Source organism: Protopterus annectens, chromosome 7.part0 (genome assembly GCF_019279795.1).
Source record: "Protopterus annectens isolate FY-2018-M chromosome 7.part0, PAN1.0, whole genome shotgun sequence".
NCBI classification, from domain to species: Eukaryota; Metazoa; Chordata; order Ceratodontiformes; family Protopteridae; genus Protopterus; species Protopterus annectens.
In genome coordinates this window covers 1,322,934,988-1,322,957,722 of record NC_056739.1, presented here as the reverse complement: position 1 = coordinate 1,322,957,722, position 22,735 = coordinate 1,322,934,988, and the positions used below count along the sequence as shown (strand labels likewise).

At 42.9% G+C, this 22,735-nt stretch overlaps 1 protein-coding gene across 4 annotated transcripts in view; it reads right to left on the bottom strand.

Moving 5' to 3' along the window:
• ARNT2 (aryl hydrocarbon receptor nuclear translocator 2) overlaps positions 1-22,735 on the bottom strand; it is a 2,296,360-nt gene that overhangs the window by 1,309,483 nt on the left and 964,142 nt on the right. For all 4 annotated transcript variants that reach the window (XM_044077930.1, XM_044077931.1, XM_044077933.1 and 1 more), the window contains one exon: positions 16,314-16,379. In XM_044077930.1, coding sequence (XP_043933865.1) covers positions 16,314-16,379 — 66 coding nt within the window. The remainder of the gene's footprint in view (positions 1-16,313; positions 16,380-22,735) is intronic.

Below are 22,735 nucleotides of genomic sequence, written 5' to 3'. Positions count from 1 at the left end.
ATGAATGTACTCTATTCCTTCCAGTTTCTTTGGTATATCACAATTTGTCAGATTTTCTCTGTGTACTTTTATCTTCTAACTACTATATTTTAAAAAGTTCTTTAGAAGCCTCAAAGTCAGCCAGTCTTAATTTCAGCCTTAGATTTCTGCAGCTTGCCTGTTCATCTGAACAGCTATTTTCTTTTATTCTTTTCAGCTTTATATCATTTGACTTTATATATTCTTCCAGTGTCTCACTTATTTTAAACACCTCAGAATGTATGATTTATTTTCCTATAAGTCACTAGAACTCCTCTCCAGTAACAAAGCCAAAAACTGAACTATTTCTGTTGAACAGTTCCAAGACTCTTCCCCACCAATTTTTTTTTAATTATTTATTTACTGACATTTGTTAACCGGATTAGTCCAACTGGGATTGTGGCCCATCTTCAGTGGAGACTCGAGGAGAAAAGCTCCAAATAGTACAATATATCATAACAGTAGGAAACAAATAAAACACTATATCATTACAGTAGGACATAAAATATAAACAAAGGTAACGAGTATAATACTTATAGTGAAAACAAAAATTGTAAACACCCCCCCCCCCAGGACAATTCTATGCTACTGTGAGTACAGAGTGTAAGTAGGATCAACTGTGAGAGAAATGAGTGGAGAGGAGGGAGCTAAAGTACAGTCATGGCACAGGCAGGTTCTGGAATACAGTAGATGTGTTTTTAGTTTGTTTTTAAACAGTGAGGTGTGAGAAACCGAGCGTATGTCAAGGTGAAGTTTGTTCCAGGCATGGGCTACAGAGTATTTGTAGAGTAGTTTGCCTACTGACTTATTTGGGTGGTAAATATCAAGCAACTGTTGATTAGAAGTGCGGAGGGGTCAGGATGGGGTATAGATAGAGACTAGGGCAGATAGAGATGGACAGCAGGAAGGTTTATAGAGCATAGAGTGTAGCATGTGGAATTGATAGACATGTAGTAACTGTGGAAGTTCCAGCCATTGTAGAGACTTTAAAGCAATACAGTGGTGTGTGTTGTTAGGGGAGTTAGTGATGAAGCTGGCTATTTTATGGTAGGATTGTTGGAGTTTGTTTAGGGTAGCAGTTTGGATACTGGTAAGAACTGGAGTAGCATAGAGGAGAAGAGCCTGACCTAGGGTGTGTCTAGCTTCAGGACTAAGGTATTTTCTGTTGCGGTATAAGAGGCCTAGCTTCTGATGGGTTTTCTTTATGCATTGTTGTATGTGTTGGTTGAATTTTAGTTAATCATCGATGATGACCCCTAAGAGTTTAGTGTAGGTGTCAGGTAGGATAGCTGTATTGTTACAAGAATTAATGACAAAGCCAGACTTATGATGAGAAAGAGAACGGGGCAGGAAAATTAAGAATTTGTTTTTTTTTTGGATTGAGTATCAGTAGATCTTTTCTCCTCCTTTTTGTTTATTTTCACTTACTTTCTCCAGATTTTTTCTTTGGAGGGGGTTTGCTGTCTAGTGACTAATCAGTGACAGAATTTTGACCAAATTGTTAAGTTTTACTGTCTTTTTTTTTTTTTTTTACACGTCCTTTGTTTTTCCACAAAGGAAGGGCTTCAGTCAGCCTGTTTTTTAGTGTGCAGATATCTTGGAAAAAATAAACTTTTAAGGTACTTAAAATAATCACTCTTAACTTTGGACCCTCATAGGTTCATAGGTTCATACTAGGCTATCTGCCCGAGGGCATTTACAAGCCTAGCCCATAGTTTTGTGGCTTACGCCACCCCTTTAGTATGGGGAACTATACCCATTATTTTGCTGTGCCTCTGTCGAGCAGTGACACTGAGGTAATCCCTGGGGTATATCTGCGATCTCCCATCCATTGGTCAAGATTTCTCTTGAACAAGGCCAGCGAGGTGCTCTGCCTCACATATACCGGGATTTTATTCCACAGCTGGCTTTGAAAAAGGAACACCATAACTATTTAACCTCATTATTATTATTATTATTATTATTATTATTTTGAAAAAATCAGAAATGCTATGAATAGCAGTCACACAGTGCATACAACATATATTGACCTGGCCAAGGATTCTGACACTACTCCTCATGCAGACAATATTAACAGAATTTTAAATCTGAATATAAACCTTCATGTTGTGCAGAGGGCAGTCATCTGGTTATCTGGCACAACCCATGTAGTTAAGAACCACAGGCACCACTTCCAAAAGCAAATAAGTTATCAGTGGTACATCACAGAGCACAGTATTAGGTCCTCTCCTATTTAGCAACTACTTCTCCGACCTTCATGACATTACTCCTGGCTTATGGTTATCCAAGTTTGGAAATAACTGTAAATTTGGTGCTATCTGAATTTCCACGGACTCATAATGGCTCCAGCATGGGTTAGACCATGTTATCTCAAATTAAATGTGAAAAAATGTACTACAGCTAATACTGGTAAACAAAACATATTCCTATAGCATATAGGTGATACACTCTAACCAAAACACTGTTGTATGGGAATTAGGTACTCATATATAAAAAAAAAAAAAATTCCCTATCTTTTAACTATAATACCTCCGCAGTACTCCAGAAAGCCTTCAATATGTCTCATCTAACTGCCAAAGCCACCTCATCTAGATACAAAGTCTTAATTTCCCTCTACCTTTACACATATCCCATCAGACCAATTACTGAATATAATGCTCTTATTGGCATGCATTTGTCTAAATATATCACTGAACTTTAAAGACCAAAAATGCACAAATAAAAAGATCAATGGCCTAAAAAATGAATTATCAGGACAAACGAGAACCTTTTCTCTGTACTTAGTTTCTTAGAGACTTCTCCCATTGAGTCTCTACAGAGTATTTACAGCCATGAGAATGTCAACCCTCTCTGACCTCCTGTTTCTTTGAAGTACAAACGGTTCCTCAAATACCCATTTAAAAGGAACTAAGCCTTCATCAGCAAAAAATATGGCACAACAGCATGATAGATGCATATTCCAATGTATCCCTCACCACTGAAACAAACTTTCACTACATGTCAGAGTAACAGTCTTGTAACCATCAAGGTAAACAGATAACGGATTTGACAGCTTTAAATTATCCCCAGTCTATCCTGTCTTGCTCGGTTGAAGGCAGCATATGAGCATGTGCTACTGGCTGGGCTTGTAATGGTCTGCAAACTGATTACCTAGTGCTTACCTATGAACATACAAGCCATAATGACATGACAACACAGCCTGATCAAGTCTAAACTTCAGTAGGCCCTTTGTGATGGCTCTCCAAGCCAGGGCAAACTCAATAAAACAAAGCCTTTCTCACCGATCAATGACAGTGCCAGACCACAGTAGGGAGTACAGCATAGCAGCCGAAAGGGTAATCTGGTTAGCTGACTTAGCCAGCAAAGGAGAAATGAAGGAAAAACTGTGTAACACTTTAGAGCCTCCTTTGATGGCAAACAGGCTCTTATTTGATGGCAAGAAGGTCTTTCTCTCTTTTGGGGTTGGTTAGGCTATGATAAAATAGCAGTAGAAGGAAGGGGATCATAAAGTCCAAAAGATTGGTGAGAGTTTGCTTCCACGAAAGGTCATTGACAATGCTCTGAGCAAGATGGAAAAAGAATATTTCTCCCAAGAAATGGGCAGCCAGGATCACATTCCTGAGCTCTTCCCCAAGAAAGGGAAACCTCAGCCAGACCAACTTGTGCAGGCCCTAGGAAGAGTATATACACAGTCAGTGCAATGATACAGGACAGCCTACAGCAGAAGCTGCGTTTCAAGGTCTCTACCAGGTCCTTCTTGAGCCTAGACTCAGGCAGGTCTTCAAGCTTACCCAGAACTTTTTAACCATATAGGAAGAAATTATAAAAGATGAGATGAATGAGCACCTTAAGCCGATACACCATACAGCAGCAAACTCTCTTAACAAATATCCAAGATGCTGGGTTCCTTGTCAAATGACAAAGTGTGGCAGTCTCTGAAACTTGTGCTCAACCAAAGTGATTAATCAGGACTGACTAGGATTTTCAAAATCCTTGGTCAGCTGTTCTATCCACTCAGGCAGGAACCTGCAGGGGGCAGTTGCATTCTTAGGGTTCAATGAAACAAAGTGAGGGAGCCCCTAAGCTGCTCAGACTGTATTTTTAATGAGTGGATCCAAGTGGAGGACCCACAGTTCTTCAAGACACTTCCAAAGAAATACTCACAGCCATTTTTTTTTATTTGATGGCAGGGGCTAAGCTGCTTTTCCAGGATAAAGGTCAGCCAAAGGAGGTTAACTCATTTTTCTTGTCTGTCTTAAGAGGCAGCAGATTCACAGTCATGACATCCTTTTCAACAGTCATCTATTCTTAAGACTGACTGGCAAGTCTCGATTAAGAAAGATCTGTTGGATTTTTCCATGCCAGGACTTGCATGTCAAGGCAAGATATCAAACAAATGTTTGAAGTCTAGCAGAAGCTTGAGTCAAGAGACGGGGAATCACCCACTGTTGTAGAATACAGTCTAAAGCCTGTACAACGCCAAGTGCATGCACTCATCAACTGTCTTATTGTTCCTTGGCAGATCCTTGTCCCCAACACCCAGTGTGTATCTGCCACATATCCTTCTTCCTCTGCATTCCTGCTTGTCAGCTTACCTCTTTTGGTAATGGGAGAACACAGACTCTCTCTTTCTCTGTCTCAATACTAGCATATGCACAAACATACACACAGTTTCCACCACAAAGTGTCTCTGAACCTTCTTAAATGTTTATCTGAACACATCAACCCCCCCCCCCAACCCCCCTGAAGATTTAATGCATTTCCTCCAAGGAGTACCCAACAACATTAAACTGCAAACACAGCAATGTACTATCTCTGGAGTCCAAGATCTTACCATAACAGCAGATGTCCTACTTCTTACTGTTACAGTTTTCTTCACTCTTGGAATACCCTGTCAAGGATAACCAAATGTCTGGCCAGCATAAAAAGAAGTTATGTACTCACCATAACGTTCCATCTGAGTAGGTACTTCATTTGTCTACAACCTGTGGGAGCCAGCAGCTTTCCAAGCTACAAGATCCAAGCTCCTAGCTCCTCCCCCTACTCATAATCCCCTGCTACCTGCTGTATTACCTCAGATCGACTTTTTTTGCCTTATCACCCAACTAATAACCTCGAGAGAGGAATACACCATATCTAATCTCCTGACAAGAAACTTACAGGTGACCAGAAAATCCCGAAAAGGTTCGGGGGATGGCAGGGGGGGGTCGGTTGCAGACAAATGAAGTACCTACTCAGATGGAATGTTATGGTGAGTACATAACTTCTTTATCTGAAGTAGTTACTTCATTTGCTCTGCAACCTGTGGGACAAAGTCCCCAGCTACTCAAGAAAAACCTGGGTGGCCTTTACAGAAGGATATTCCGAAGCACCGCGGAGCCAAAAGAAGCCCTGCCTCTCGAAATCATATCTAGTTTATAATGAGAAATGAACGTATGAGAAGAGGACCAAGTAGCTGCTGAACATATGTCGTCCAAGGGAACCCTGGATGAAAAGGCTGCTGAGGTGGCCACAGACCTTGTAGAATAAGCGTGAATTCCAATAGGAGCTGGTTTGCCTGACGATATGTACCCGTGAATTATGCACTGACAGATCCAATTTGCTACGGTCACTTTGGAAATGGCTTTACCCATAGCTGATTTTGCAAAAGATACAAACTGGTCCGACTTGCAAAAATCTTTAGTTCTGTGCAAGTAGAAACGTAGTTGTCTGTGTACATCTAGTTTGTGCAACTTGCATTCCCCTTTGCTCTAAAAATTTGGGAAGAACACTGGTAAATTTATTGATTGATTAATATTTGACTCTGAAGCCACCTTAGGTAAGAAAGACGGGTTAGTCCTGAGGGACACTCTATCCTTGTGAAAAATAAGGTAAGGGGGTTTCATACACAGAGCTTGAAGTTCTGAAACCCTCTTGGCTGAAGTAATAGCTACTAAGAAGGCCGTTTTCCACGACAAGAACTTTAACGGAACCGAAGCCGCAGGCTCAAAGGGTGGACTTGCCAGGGCTTGTAAGACTAAGGTCAAATCCCATGGGGCACCACAGTTTTCACAGGCGGCTTCTAAAGAAAGATGCCCCACAAGAAAGTTCTGCATAATTTTGTAGATGCCAAGGACCCTAAGCCATCACCTACATGAAAATGGGAGATGGCTGCAACTGCACCTTAACCATAGAAGCACTTGCTCCCTGCCAAAAAAACAGCGACAGGAAGTCCAGAATAGTCAGAATAGGAACTGTAAATGGGTCCAGGCCTTTGTCTTTAGCCCAGATGGAGAAACGTTTCCATTTACATTTGTAAAGTTTTCTGGTAGACGGCTTATGAGCCGCGACCAGTATGGCCTTAAAAGGAGAAGAGATACCGGGAGTCCTAGCCATCATTGGAACTGGATCAACCAAGCTGTAAGCTTGAGGTTCACAAGGTTCGGGGTTTGGCAACCCGCAGGATGCGAGATCAGGTCTGGAATGTGATCCAGAATCCATGGAGGAGCCAGGCTGCGAGACCACAGATAAGGGAACCAGATCTGTCGAGGCCAGAATGGGGCTATGAGGATAACTCTGCTCCCCAACCGACAGGCTTTCTGTATGAACTTTATCATAAGCGGGAGGGGGGAATAAGCATAAAGGAGACCGGGAGGCCAAGCATGAACTAGAGCGTCTCTGGGATTCTCCCCTTTGGGGGGAAGTATTGCGAAGAACTCGCTGCATTTTGTGTTTAATGGAGAAGCAAAAAGATCACAGCGAGGCCAACACCATTTGCGGAAGATCTGCTTCGCAACAGATGGATTGAGAGACCACTCGTATGGAGTGAGAAGCACTCGACTCAGTTTGTCCGCTAATATGTTGGACCGACCTGGAATGTGCTTTGCTACCAGAAACCGGTTGGTGGATAGCACCCATTCCCAAACTCTCATAGCCTCTCGACAAAGGGGATAAGACCTGGTTCCTCCCTGTTTGTTTATGTACCAGACTACTGACATATTGTCCGTCTGGATTGCAATAGTCCCCAGAGGGAGAAGGTCATGGAGAGCTTGCAACGCCAAAAGCACCGCCCTCATCTCTAGGACATTGATATGCAAAGCGGTCTCTAGGGACGTCCACGTGCCTTGGACAGATCTGCCTGAACAATGTCCCCCCACCCGAGGCGAGAAGCGTCCGTGGTCAATGTGGCTTGGGGCGGGGGGATCACAAAGGGCCTCTCTTCTCTGAGTTCTCGCGCGTGGAGCCACCAAAGAAGGGAGTCCTTGCAAACTCTGCTCAGTGGTATCGGAGTGTTCAACAGGTGGAGTGATAGGGACCACTGAACTTGCAGGGTCCACTGCAATATCCTCATTCGCAGGCGTGCGTGAAGGGAGAGACCGATCGCTGCCACCATAGACCCTAGTGCCCTCAGGACTAACTCCGCCAGTGGGGCAGGACTCTGAAGAAGGGTTAATACTTGATATGACAAGCTGCTCAGCCTGTCTGAAGTTAGGGTAGCTCGAGAGATACGGGTATCCAACCTGGCCCCTATGAATTCCAGGACCTGAACGGGACACAGAGAGGATTTCTGCAGATTTACTGAGATGCCTAAGTTGTGGGCAAGAGTCAGAGCGTAATCTCTTGCCAGGCAGAGTTGATGCCTGTTGGCAGCGGTAAGGAGCCAGTCGTCTAGATACGGAAAGACCTGAATGCCCTGAAGTCTCAGGTGGGCTGCAACCACTGCCATGACTTTGGTGAACACCCTGGGGGCTGAGTTGAGGCCGAACAGAAGAACCCTGAACTGATAATGACTGGCCCCCAGCCGGAAGCAGAGAAACCTTCTGGATCGTCTGTCCATCAAAATGTGGTAGTACGCATCCTTGAGGTCTATAGAGCACATCCAGTCATTCTCCCGCAGAAGAAGGAGAATTGATTGGAGGGTGACCATCCGGAATTTTTCCTTGGGAATGAATAGGTTCAGAGCGGAAAGGTCTAAGATGGGTCTTAGGTCCCCCGTTTTCTTTGGCACCAAGAAGAACCTGGAGTAATAACCCAATCCGGACTGATCTGGGGGGAACGGGCTGGATGGCTCTTTTTTCTAACAACTTCGATACTTCTGAAGCCACTGCCTCCCTCTGATTGGGTGGCAGATCGGGGAGGCGTCTGGTCTTGGGGGGAAGGTTTATGAAGGGGATGGAATAACCTCTGGATACGATACGGAGCACCCATCGATCTGTCGTAAGGGACTCCCAATTTGACAGGTGCTCTGTCAAACGCCCCCCGACTGCCTCCAGAGAAGGACAGTCGGGCAAGCCCTCAGGGCTGCTGCGTGGGTCTGTCCGAGAAAGGTTCTCTAGACCCGAAGTTACGCGGTCCCAATCTGCCTCTGGGCCGGCGTCCACCTTGTCCTCCTCTGCCTCTAGAGGACGAGGGGTCCGAAGCTTGATGGGATTGCTGAGACTTGCAGAACCACAGCTTCTTTTGTCCCCTCTGATTCCTAGAAAAGAATCGTTGGGGATTCGAAAAGCGGACTCCGACGACAGACAGCGTCTTCCCGTTATTTTCACTTTGGACCAGCGTATCGCGAACGGTCTTGCCGAAAAGCAAAGATCCGTCAAAGGGCGCGTTCGCGAAGGATGCCTTGAAGGGATTCGTGAAGTCGCAAAGACGGAGACAGGCATTCCGTCGCAAGACGACCCCGGCTCCGCTGGCCCTAGCGGCTCCCTCCGTTGCATGGGAGAGAAGCCGCATGGACGTGTTAGAAATGGATTTTAGAGTGGCCATCTGAGTCGAAAAAACATTCTTGTCTCCGACCGACATGGACTCCGGGGGGGCTGCAGCGTATTCCTTAATCAAGTCTCGCTGTAGCCTGATGGTATGTGCCATATAGTTCAGCGCCCTTATCGAGAAGGTCGCTGAAACAAACATCTGCTTCCCAATGCGGTCCAGTGCTCGAGATTCCTTATCTGGCGGGTGGACCGAAGAACTCTCCTGTGTGAGTTCTTTCTTGGTGGCAGCCGTCACCAACATGGCATCAACGGGAGATCCCTTGGCCCAAGACTGCCTATGTGTAGGGGGGCTAAGGACTTTATCAGGACGCCTAGGAATTGGCTCCAGGAACACGGATTCATCCACGGAAGGTTTTTGGGCAGACCACCCCCCTCTAATACGCAACATTTCCATGATGTCTCCGAAGGAGACATCCTCGGGGGGTGACCTTGGGGAACCTTCCCCTTCATCTAAATCTGTGTTGGTGGTAAGGACTCAGGGGAGTCCAGGTGCCTCCTTTTACACCTACGTTTACGAGGGACCTCCTCGGTGGGGCTATCCGAAGAGGGCTCGTCCACGGGTTTTTGTTCCTCCAAGGGAACTAGCTGGAGGGCTTCAGCAGGCTGTCCCGATGGTCGGATGACGGAGGATAGACCCACAAGCAGGGGGGGTATGGGAGGATCCGAAGCCCGGACCGGGGACCTGGAGGACCTCGACAGTACCCTCTCCACTACCTCAAAAGCCGAAGGAGAACTACTCTCGCCAGGCTCCGAAAGCATCCTCCTTGGCTCCGAGGTAGGGATCGGGGTCGGAGCCGATGCAGTCGGCGGCGAGAGAGAGGTGCGCTCCGAACCCAGCGGCGCCGAAGACACACCAACTCCCCCGGATCTGACACTCAGCCCTCGGCCCCGAGAACTCGGATCCGACACGCTCGAGGGTATAGTCGGCATCGAAGAGACCAGCGCTATCGGCGCCGACAAATCCCCAGCTCCGAAAGGGCCTGGATCCGACGACTCCGAGACGACCCGAAAACGAGTTGGAGAAGGAGTGATCGGAGCAAAAATGGGGGCCGCGCTCCCTCCCAGAGGGGGGGGGGAGGCAAGAGCACCCCCATCTGCATTTGGGTCTGTATGAAACGACGCATCATCCAATCCATGTCCGCTTCGGTGAGGCTTCTGGTCGATCTAGAAGAAGTCGTCGAGGCGGGCCGGGAGGGCCGCCTCGACGGAGACTGGTCCTCCTCCTCCGGCTCCGGCGAAAAGCTGTGCGAACTGAGCCGAGAGGGGGAGGATCCGGAGACCCTCGAGGGAGACTTAGTCAGTTTAGATGGTGGGGCTGAGGGTTGAGTCTCAGCCTGCCTTTTATGGGATTTGTGCCCTTCCTTATCCTTGTGCCTCTTCTCTCTGGAGGAAGAGGCACCAGCGTCACCCGTGCTCGAACCCAAAGATGGAGGTTGAGTCTCGGGCTGAGCAAGGGGCGCAGAAGGCATCGGGGCTGCCGAAGCAGCCTGAGCCTGAGCGGGAGAGGAAGAAGCCGATTCCTGGGGCAGCTTTCCCACCAGGATCAGCTTATTCTTCCTATCCCTAAGCGCCCGGGGGTTAAAGGCCGCACAAATTTGGCAGGCCATAGATAAATGGGCCACCCCCCAGGCATAAAACGCACTGAGTGTGGCCATCAGCCGGTGAAAGCTTATGACCACACTCAGTACACTTCAAAAAAACAGCTTTGGGCCCTTCAGCCATTTTAAACTCACTCACACACTCACACCCAAACACTAAGGGGGGGAGGGGTGTCACACAGAGGAACAACTAACTACGAGAAAAACTAACTAAACCACCGAAAATAAATCCAGGGGCACTACACACACGTACATTTACAACTTCACAAAAACGCTAGAGAAAAAAGGACTTTAACAAGTAAACGATCTCACCAAAGCCAGGAGCTCTTCAAAAGATTATTCAGCCACGGCAAAAAACGATCTGAGGTAATACAGCAGGTAGCAGGGGATTATGGGTAGGGGAGGAGCTAGGAGCTCGGATCTTGTAGCTTGGAAAGCTGCCGGCTCGGATCTGAAGTCGGATCCGATACCCACAGGTTGCAGAGCAAATGAAGTAACTACTTCTGATCAAAGCTTGTACACCTTCTGGGCTCCATACATTAGACATACGTCCTACCTGCAAGGTATAAGGTACATATGTGACATACGAATGCCTAATCTTCAGAACTAAAATATCCCAGAAGTACCAGAGCAAACCCACAGGAAAGAAATAGCATGTACATCCAGGAAGGGAAGTAGTAGTAGTACAAGAAGAAAAGGATGTAAGAAAGAGCCCTCTGTATGGAGGAAGGCAACAGAGGGTAAAAAGGGATAGGAGGGTGGGACAGAACAGTGATTAGTAGAATATCTACTGTTTTGGTCAGCTCTTGCATAACTATCGCCTTCATTATCACTGTTGCAGTATTCTTCACTCTTGAGAGAGTTAAAATAGCTACTGGAAAGTATAAGAGCCCTCCAAAATCCCATGAAGGATGGCCCTGGCAAAACCTGCCCTGACCCTGGAAAAGATATCCAACTTGCACAGTCTGGTGAAAAGTGTGACCAGAAGACCAAGTAGCACCTTCCAAGATGGATATGGTATCCAGACTCTTAAAAAAAAAAAACACCAGAAGAGGCAATTGCCATCACAGAATGAGCATGAACAGAAGACGAAAGCTGCTTGCCATGAAAAGAACAATAAAAAGAAATGGTCTTAGAAATCCAGGAGTAGATGGTGTGTTTAGATACTGCCAAACCCAATTTCCTGGTATGAAAGGAAACAAAAAGCTGCTCAAAGTTCCTGACATGTCCTGTTCCATCTAGCGAATATCTGAGCTGTCTACATAAATAATACCTTATGGATATAAGGAACTGAGTAAATGCAGTCAACGGCAGATACAAGATATATGAAACAAACCAAAATATTAAACTCTCATTGCCAGATAAATTTCCCTTCCTCAATGCCACTAAGGTTCAAAGAAGGTGGAATAGTCTCTCTTGAAGGCTGAATATGAAGAACACCTTTCAGAAATTGTTTGACTTCAAAATTAGGCCCCAGAGATGGATTCAGAGGCAGACAAGCAGAAATGGTGGACAAATTAGCTTTAACAGATGAATATACCAAGCCAGAATTGCGCAATTCACAGAAGAAAGGACCATAAAATACCCACAGAAAAAAAGGTCCAGAACATGCTTGAGACACCAAACAGAAAATCTCTTCCATTCAGTCGCATAGAATTTTCTAGTAGTAGGTTTTCTGACCTCCTGCAAAGCCCAGAGTCAGTCCTCAAAACATAGGGTTTTGATTCCTTTTCGTCACCTATCATCTAAAATATCAAGTAAAAGGTGGGCAAGTGAGGGTGAAGGAGAGATCCCTCATCTTCTGTAAGAATATCCATCCTGTGAGGAAACCTGTGTTGACTGCCCCTGGCCAGATGAAAGAGAAGGGGGAACCAGTGCTGTATGGGCCAAGGAGAGTCACAAGCAAGATTTTGAGCCTGTCCCACATGATCTTGTGCAAGACCTTTGGTAACAGAGGAAGAAACAGCCATACAGAAAACACCCCATTCCAAGAAAAAGACATGGCATCCACTTTCCAAGCCAAAGGACCTGGCATTCTTGAACAGAACTGGGTTAGCTATCTGTTGAAAGCAGAGGCAAGAAGATCTATTTGAGAAGTACCCTACAGATGTACGATGTTCAGAAACACCTCCCTGTGAAGCATCCACTCATGAGGATTTGTCCTGGACCTGCTTAAAGAGTCTGTCACAAGACTGTACTCTGAAGGAATGTAAATTGCCTGAAGACGTAAGTGATAGTGGACTGCAAAATCCCAAGCCTGAAAAGCCAGGTAAGATTTTGTGCCACCCTTGTTTGTTGATGCACCCCGTGACTGTGGTATTGTCTTTAAAAGCCTTACAGACCTGGAACCCAAAGGGAGTGGAAGGCCTGGAGACCCAAAATTAGAGGTATCATCTCCTTGATGTCAATATGGTCTATCAGTTGTTGATAGGACCAAAGACCCTGAACTTTGAGGCTGCTGGAGGAGGCTCCCCAACCTTGATTGGAAGCATCCATATACAGCTTATAAAAAGATAAAAAGACAGACCTCAATTTAGGGAAATCAGGTGAATCCACTAGCGTTAGACAAGACAAGAAAGGAACCAGATACTCCAGAGGATGGCAGTGCTGGAGCCAAACAGTCTTGAGATATCACTGAAAATTCCTCATGTGGAGTTTGGCAAAGGGAACCATGGAAATAGGTTCATAGGCAATTACTTGGGTAATGACACAATCCTTTAAAAGCCTACTCAATAATATCAAGGAAATGATAATACTATATCTTAATTCCCCAGATACGGGATGGGGTTGTATCAGGGTAGTGGTGCTTTGGGTGTTGTAGTCCTGAGTCCTTTTACAGACGGCCTCTGTCCGTAAGGGAAATGGGCATTACCTCCATAGCTCTCAACCTTCTATCTCCTAAATGAGGAACGCTACCTCTCATAATGTGGAACAAATGGGCAAAATGTTGAACACTTACTGACAGCTTACTAACAACTTCAACTAGGAAACTCACAGAATGGTTAAACTGTGATGTTTTTACTTGCAGAATAGTTCTTTTACTAAATTAATATGATATAGTTCAATTTGCCATGGATACAAGTTAAAAAATTGCTAACACTAAATGTGTGACAGACCCCTTCAATGTGGAACTTCGAGGAACATTAACTTTTTAAGACCCCAAATGAGGAATGTTCCTCGTAATGAGGTACACTTGAGAGGTATGATTGCCCCAGGAATGAATTTTTGGTTCTACATCCACTTATCCAAATTCTTTCTGAACAAAGTGAGGGATGGACTTTGTTTTACGAAGATGGGAAGTTTATTCCATAGACGAGGTAGCCTTTGGGATATGACTCTGTCTCTCCAGTAAGGTTTGTTAGAGCCACAATTAAGGCTCAGATCCATAGAACGAGTAACCCTTGTATGATTGTTCTTGTGAATATGTACATTTTCATCAGGTGTGGATCAGAGAATGCCTTGTAGGTAGGCATAAGTCCCCTGTCAATAAACAATATCAGACGGGCTAAAGGGATAGGGCCTTTAGTCGGACTGCATAAGACATGTGTCTTATGTTTTGTATTTTTTAGTGAGAAACCTTTGAGATCGCGCCAATTAGTGCAAATGCCTGGTTATGTTCATGCAGAAGGAGGGTCTACTTTTAGGGGTGTGCTATCAATACTATAGTTTTCTGGGATATCTAATTTACCGCAAGGTATGGTTATGGATTTTGTAGGATTCAATGACTGCTCCCAGCTTACAGTCATCGGTGGACTTAGTTTGCCAGAGCCCCCAACATTGGCCTTCACGTCAGAGTATATACCAAACAGGAATGGTCCCAACACTAAGCCTTATGGGACACTCCTAGTAACAGGCTTATTATCAGAAGTGGATTCACCTATCCGGACAACATGGGTCCTGTCAGTGAGCCAGTTGGCTAACCATTTGATGATGCAGGGGTTTATGCCTAACTTAGTAAGTTTATCTATGATCCCAAAAGCTTTGGGTAGGTCTAGATAAGTGGTGAGTACCGTTTTACCCTCATCCATGGCCCTGGTGACTTTCTCGAAGAAGTCCACCAGTTTTAGAAGGCAAGACTTCGTTTGACAAAGCCAAATTGGGTCTGGTCCAGTGTTTGTAGAGCTCCTATGTTGTTATCAATCAGCTCTATGATAATGCCATGTATCCCAGAGCTCTGAGAAATTCCCTTGCAGGAAGGACTGGAAGAGCTAGAAGGGAATAGAAATAAGAAGTCAAAGAAAGGACCTTGGGAGAGGGAGCCAAGACATACTGGAATAGTCTGAATACTACAACCCAGGAACACTTGGTCCTGACAGGGAGTCAACACAGACATTTTGAGACTGAGAGTGAACCCCAAACTGTGCACAAGTAGCATAGTGATGGTCCTGAGAGGGAGTCAACTTAGCAATGGAGAAACACTGACTGACCAATGATTCTTGAAAGCCCACAAGAGGTGCCCTCTTCAGCATCAGGAAAGCTGTAAAGGGCTTGGTGCTCAAACCACTGATTTTTTGCAGCTCTGCTTATCATGCCAATGGTTTGGGCACATGGAATATGTCCTTAAGCTCTGGAAGAGCTGTCTGGCTTTTATATTCTATGCAGGATATAACCTATATAGATAAAGTTACTGCAGCAGTGATCAAACATCAAGAAAATACACAACAAACTGTAAGTGTGTACATTTGTGTTTCAGAGAAACAGAAAGAACTAAGGAAAGATGAAAGAGTTCAGGTGTACTAGAATGTGAAGGAATGAAAAGACAAGAATCAGAAAAATGTACATGAGACTGAATTACGTCTGTTTGATACAAATTATTAACTAGTTGTTATTACAATTAAACTGTCACAGAACTGTAAATATTTGACTATAAAATAAAATAAAAATCATAACAAAAAGAATAAACCAAGCCTCTCATGCAATGCACAGGTCTGTCTAATTCCAATAATCTCACCTAACTTGAAAACTCTTTTGACAAACAAAGCAATACAGTTTTAAAGTATGGGGGGGGGTATGTTTCCACACTTAAGGTACTGCATTTCATCAAAATATGATTGTCAAGACATAGATGACAGTCAAGGAAAGCATATACAGATAATTTGCAGGTGGCCAATATCTTAGAGGTAAAATGGTGCAGAGGTTAGCGTTGTTGCCTCACAGCAAGAGGTTCTCCAGTTGAATTCTTGGCTGGGGTGCCTTCTGTGAGGAGACTTCATGTCCTCTCTGCATTCGCATGGGTTTCCGCTGGGTGCTTTGGTTTCCTCCCACATTCCAAAGACATGCATCTGCAGCACTTCTTCTTGGGCCTCAGCTGAAAACAGGCTCTGTCCTAGTCGGACTTTCCCAGTAAACAAATGTTAAATAAATAAAATAAATACAATATTTTACAAAAGGACAGGCAGATGAAGAGACATCTCCCCAAGACCATTTGTAATGCTAAAAACATAAAATGTATCCCATATACAACAATACACCAAGATAAGAAGCAAAGTCAGTATTATGGAAAGCACAGATCTTATTCTATAACAGTAAGAGATCACATCCACATTGAAGGCATTGGACAAAAGGACCACATATAATCAGAATACAAAGTACGTAAGGTATGGGTTAAACTTTATGGTGACATTTTTGTGGAAACAACCTAACCAAGCACAAAGCCTGAGAACCACCTTTAAGTGCTATGAAGAGCTTTTTTCTTTTGAAATACACCTCCCAGCAGTACAAGGGGTAGTTCTAGACCAATGACAAGGATAGAAAAAAGGCTGATGTTCATTATCTAATAGATGGTATAGAACAAAATATCCTGTCAGATGTTTGGATTAGCGTCTATACATATGCCTTAAGTAAGAAAACCGCTCTATACTGATACACGATTATCCAAGGTGTAGACCACAGATAATCAGTAAAAAATAAATAAATAAATAAACATCGGAGGTGTAACAGCAAAACCTACCTGTATCTTTTACGCATGCTGGATAATCTATTCAAAGAAATGTGATCCATTGGAGCACTGCCACACCTGAAACAGAACCATTAAAAGTTATATAAAAACTCTGCACAACTGAACTCTATAAGATACTCACCTACATCAACAGCAATATAACAGATACATTCTTATCACATCAATGCGAGACAGGGTCTCCTTGATGAAACCTTGACATGGTTTATCGGTTTATCTTTTTAACCATTCAGAATTCAGCAAATTTTTACAAGATCCCACATTCAAGACACAGTGTGATGTCACACACAGTACATAATCCCACTCATCTCCTGTGGTATGGAATGTTACACCTCTAGTAGCCTACACACATCTTGCATACTAGAGCATTTTCTGAAAAATAAACTTAAAAAGCAGAAGATAAACAGATGTACATATTTTGTGAATAAAAACTATTAAAACTGTAAAATACGAATGTTATCATTAAGAAGTATTTTTTTTTACTTTGATAAAAGTGCATTAATTGTCTTTTCCATAAATACTGTAATATAGTATAATGCACATAACCCCAAAGTTGTATTTTTTGTAAACATTCACAAACAAATTTTCAAGCTATGCAACCTAGACACATATGGCTAGAACATTTTTGTTAACTAGACATAAGCATTCACGTGATAACCAGAAATTCCTCTGTAAGTATATGTTTATTGAGATATTTACAGAAATATAAAAACATATTGTATGTACCTAACCAGGCATATCCGACAATTAGAATGTCCAGAGGTTCCACACTAAAAGAATACAGGGCTCAAGTAAAATGTCCTATGCAGACTGCCTCGAGACTCTGTACATGCATTCTGTCTCCTACAGGCTTTTGAGGGGAGATCTATGCCTGACATACAGCCATTGTCAGACATCACTCTGATGGACCCCCTGCATATCCACAAAACAAACAGCACCAGAAGTACCAGCTCTAAAGACTTAAACCTAGCCTGTGATATAAACAGAACCTGCTGGAGAGACAGATATATATATTCTAGAGATTATCCCCCACCCCCCGAACAGGCTCCCCATCCATGTGAAGCACAGCTCCTCCCTAACCCAATTCAACTGCAACTTGGACAATTGGATGGGAAACATGAAATTCATCCCTGGTTTGGCACCTATGTCTCTAATGAACACAGGCAACCTGTAAATGGTTCATTTCCTAGGCCCTAATTTGTAAATGTTTCATCTCCCAAGCCCCTGCTTCCACTTATCAAGGGTATCAGAACTTGTCAGACTTGGGATGCATGGCTAGGCTTAAAAAGGCCCTTGTGGCCATTAGCTTAGCAAACACCTATGAACCTATATATTTAACTGTATACTTAGTAAAACAAATAATACTGGATCTTTCTCAAGATATGCAGCTTACAGTACAAATATCAAAGACAGCTTTCTTCAATAACATCTAAGGTTTCCCATACTATCATGCAACAATTTGTAAGCCACTTGTTTTTTAAAGTATTAAGTACATATTGAAATATTGCTTATTTTCATAACTACTAGCAAACAGCTAGACATATTCCCAGTACATTATGATATAAACCAGCACTGATAATGAAGTATCCTGTCCCCACATTGGTGTTTCATACAATATACTTCAATAACATGTAGGTCTCTCAGTTTAGAAAATATGAATGTAAATTTGAAAATATGAATAATAAATGGGAAATAAAGATCATTTTCTCCACTGCAGGGCATCACATACTAACAATCTTAGTGTCATTTTGTTAATGACTCCTTACCATTTCTAATACTACCTATTATTAGTTGGTAAGTCACTTGTTTAAAGAACCCAGACCCAAAAATGTTCCAGATGAGACGCCATAAGGCGGTATGGGTGAAAAATGAAGTATACAAAAAATATTTGGGGCTTGAGTGAGTTTGCATGTCAACCATAGCTATCTAAACTGTTAAAAAGTAATATACCAGTACATACTTCCGCAACGACCAAGGTAAGATGGATGGTCCAACACTCAGAAGGGGACTAGAGGAAGACTGCTGTTGACCCAAGAGGGGGGAGGTCTTCCTGTAGATCAGCTATTATAGCTCAACTAAACATATATGCTGTACAGCACAATGAGGGCTTTCTTTGATGGTTACTTGGCTGCGATGAAACCCACCAAATCAAAATGAACTACAGAGTACAAAGGACTAAATTTCAGAAGGCTGAATCCTGAAGTAGCTGTACAAATGGAAGACTGATTTCTAGAATCACTGTTAAGACAATGCCTGGCTAAAGCAAGCACAAAAGACAAAGTGACTGCAATGTAAATTTCTACAATGGTGACATCATTCATTCTTGAAATAAATAATGGAGGAACACAATCCTCTAGTTGTACAGGTTTTGAGAGCAGCATTTAACAAACACATGATTAGCTATCTGGTGAAAAAAAAATAAAGCAGCTGTTGGCAACTGGCAGCCCCTCCCTTGACAAATGAAAAGTGTAACTGGCCCATCTTCATGAATTTATACAGCCATTTCAGGTTAAATCATAAGTACGCAGTTTACCATCCAAGGGGAAAATGCCTCTTTTTCTTCTGGTTTCTGCTCTCACATAGGAAATGGGGAGAAAAAGGAAATACTTTATTGACAAGTCAGAAATCACTTTCAGGGGTAAATGTGGGTCAGGCCTAAGGGGACGCCCTGATTTTTATGAAAGAAATTCTCTACATATGAAGACCTTAAGCTTGAGGATCTTTTGTGCAAAGGTAATGGCTGCTAGAAAAAGTCTTCCAGAAATGAAACTGAGTTAGTAGGATGAACTGGCACACTGGTAAACATGTCACTCATGAAAGTCAAATATCAAACTTCAGGTGGTGTTTCTTCAAAAGAGGACATGCATTTATTTCTGTTCTGTCAACTGAGTTACTACCAATAGGTCTACATTATATTTTCAGTGGAGACCTGAGGTGGTATCCATACTGACTAGAGGCATTTGGACAGGACACTCAGGAAATTCCTCTACTCTTTTCCCTAAATAGCACCATAACATTGCTGTTTGAGGAAGGACAGGAAAAGCCAAGATGGAAGACCCCAGCTGTGATTACAGTTCGGGAAACAACATTGCTAGAAAAACAAAAATGCTTTCAAAATTGTGGGCATTACAGTGATGACAGAAACTGAACTAGATGATTCCACCTTAGTGGGGCTTATGGAACAAAGAAATAGATGAAGAACCGGTGATTTCATGGGCTGATGTTGTGAATTGCTGTGTTGTGCAGTAACAAGGTGAGGAGACTGGCAGTGCAGAAACTGTGAACATCGTGAAAATGCTGCCCAGAGCTCCTTTATGTCTGGAGCAGCAAATATCTTCAAATATAAATATACAAAGAGAAGTTATGCTTCAGTAACTGCAGTACGTCATGGAGGTATGGGCAAAGAAACAAGTCATGGATTACAGGCAAGAAAAATGACCAGATGTGAGCATTAGAAGCTAAAATGGGATATCAGTCAAAAGACATGTTATATAGGACATTATAATTACATATTTGGAATATACTTTGAATGATGTAATACCGTAACACCTTTAGACACAGGATCTTTCTGTGAGGTGACATCAAAGACTTTTGGTTTAAGCAGAAAGATTTCTTACAGACTGTGTTAAAGTTTTTGTGCTCTAAGGAAAAACTGTATGTTTAACAACTTAAATAGTCTGGAAGAAAAGTACAAGTGCAAATCAAAACAATGATATGGAAGAAATGGAACAGAAAACCTTTTTCTTTTTCTGAACTTTGTCAGAATGCATATGGCATTAATAAAGTGCATGACAACATTATATTATAGGATGGGGCTTAAGAAGTTTTGGTTTCCCTTGAAATAAGAAAGACCAGTAAATTTACCAAGTGTAATTATAATTAAAGGCAAGAAAGGAACAGTTAACTATTTGGAGAAACCCCAAATCATGTTTTTTCCCCTGTGGAGAGCGAACTCACTTGACACAAGAATGCATGACAATTTGGTGTTCCCATTGTGGGAACTGTGGACATTCTATGAAGGACTGTAAAACATTGTACAGGAAAAGTAAAGAAGAGGGCCATTTACAACCAGACTGTCCATTCTTATAAGATGTAAATAGGGATTGTAATGAAAATACAGTACAGAATGAAATGGTTGAAATTAATAAAGTGCAAACTGAATACAGAAGTATACATGCTCACAGTGATGTCATACATTATGAAAATGAACAAAATAATGTGACACTACAACATGAAATTAACAGAAAATGAAAAAAGTTCATGTATGGGGTAAGGGAGAATAGTATTTCAAGTATAAACAACAACTATCCTGCCTTACAATATAATGATAATGATGAAGGTGTACATGAAGGAGAAAATCTGGGAATTGGGTAAGAAAAAGGAAATTGCAAACAGGGGTAGTAAAAGACGAAAGAAGTGGACTAAAATAAATATGGCAAAAGTCAACGTAAATAGTATTAAAATGAACAGAGAAGGTTAATAGCCTATGAAAGGCATGGTAGTGTAGCTACAGATATGTTTACAAGACATACAACTTTTGAATCTTCTTCTTCTGGCTTTTCCCAGGATCATCTGTCCGCTCATGATTGGCAGTGGAGTTTTGACGTGTTGAGTTGCCAGCCCGGCGCCCAATCTTCCACAGAAGGCACACACTCACACTTAGGGCCAACTTTAGAGTGTCCAATCCACCTACTGCATGTCTAATTTCTAAGACTAAGAGGAAAATTATTTTGTGGAATTTTGGTAAAGACCTTCCGGAATAACCCTATTACTAAAAAGAAGAAAACAGATCAAGGTGATAGATGTTACAGTTAAGAATTCCAAGAAAGATTCTGATGTACGATATAAGGATACCTGTGGAAAGAATATGGTTGATGGTGGTATGTATACAGGGGACCCAAACACACAACTATGAGGAGTTGCATCCTGACCATGTAACAGCTAAATCCCCACGGAATAAATAAATTCTAAGTCATGCCGGTGCCCAATAAGTATAGTCTGTAAGATGACTGACTCTAAAACTAAGAACCACTTCTATTTGGAGGCATAGGCCTACTGAGTGTAAGGTTTTCTAGCATCTTCAGTAACTTAAATCCCAACCTTGATGATCCAGTGGGAAAACTGGAGTCTATACCAAGAATCAAGTACTCAGGGGGAACAGATGTAAATGCAATTGTGGGACACATTTCCTGGCTAGAACAGGAAGCAAGTCAGTTATCACTGGGGACCCAAATGTTTTCAGCCCACACATTTTCTGGCCACCAAAAGCTATCAAAATAAGTTTGTATCTTTCTTGGTGTGGAGTCCTTCTGAATTCCTTTGTGGAGGGATATGCATGTCCTCATCACAGAATATGTCCACCATTACTTCAATCTTTTTCTGCTCCATTGAAAAGAAAAAGGTTCTCAAAGTTAGAGTCAAGTTGATCTCTGGAAAGACATGCTTCCAAAAGATTGCAGATAATACATAGCCTCTGAATTGCCAGCACCAGGTAACAACTGGACGAGCAGCTGACCAAAGATATTTAGTTTTGTTACTGACAACTCTTTTGTCATTACCCCCTTCTAAAAAATAAACTTTCTTCTTCTGACCCAGTGTGCATTCTGGGAGAGGACTGTAAGTAGCAAGGGGAGTGCAGCTGGCAAGGTACCCTGTATGCAAGCAGGATGGACATTTGCCTACCCCCCCCCCCCGTAATATACACTGCAGCATATACACTGCTCAAACTAGCTTTTGCAGAAAAGTGCTGTCAAAGAAAACAGTCTATCAAAGTCATAAACCATATCTTCAGGTCTGCCACCTTGTTCAGTTCCCCAGGAATATAAACCACTGAGTGAGTGATACCTTTGTCTATAGCCTACTGTCAGACAAGTACTGCCTCTCCTGCACAGAGTACAATTGTGTGAATGGTTGGTTGACTAAATAAGGAGAGGCCTCAGAAACTTTTCTTCAAGGTCACAAGATCCAAGAAAACACAGCTTGTACCATCAGGTGGCCGGAATGCAGCCCCACTTCTTTAGGATGATCATACCCCTTGAACCACATGTAAGCGTAACTAACCTTCCATTCCTGCATTTGAAGCATTTGTCATCAGAAAGGGGAGACTCACCAAAGGAAATGTCCACTAGTTTTGGCTCTGGCAATTAAGATCTGACATAGAAGAACACCCACAAGTACATGGTGGTTCTGAAGGCAATAGTAACTCACAACCACATCCTCAGGTACATAAATAGCATATGAAGAATGTGGCAGCTATAAGACCCAGAACATATAACTGAATAAGAGCCTTTTCCCCATGCTACTTCTACACTTAGGATGTTAAAGTTATGACCTCTTGGATAATTTCCACGGCAGTAATGATTGCCAGTGGATAAGGTTCAACTCTGAGCCAATGAAAGACATCCATTGAGCACGAG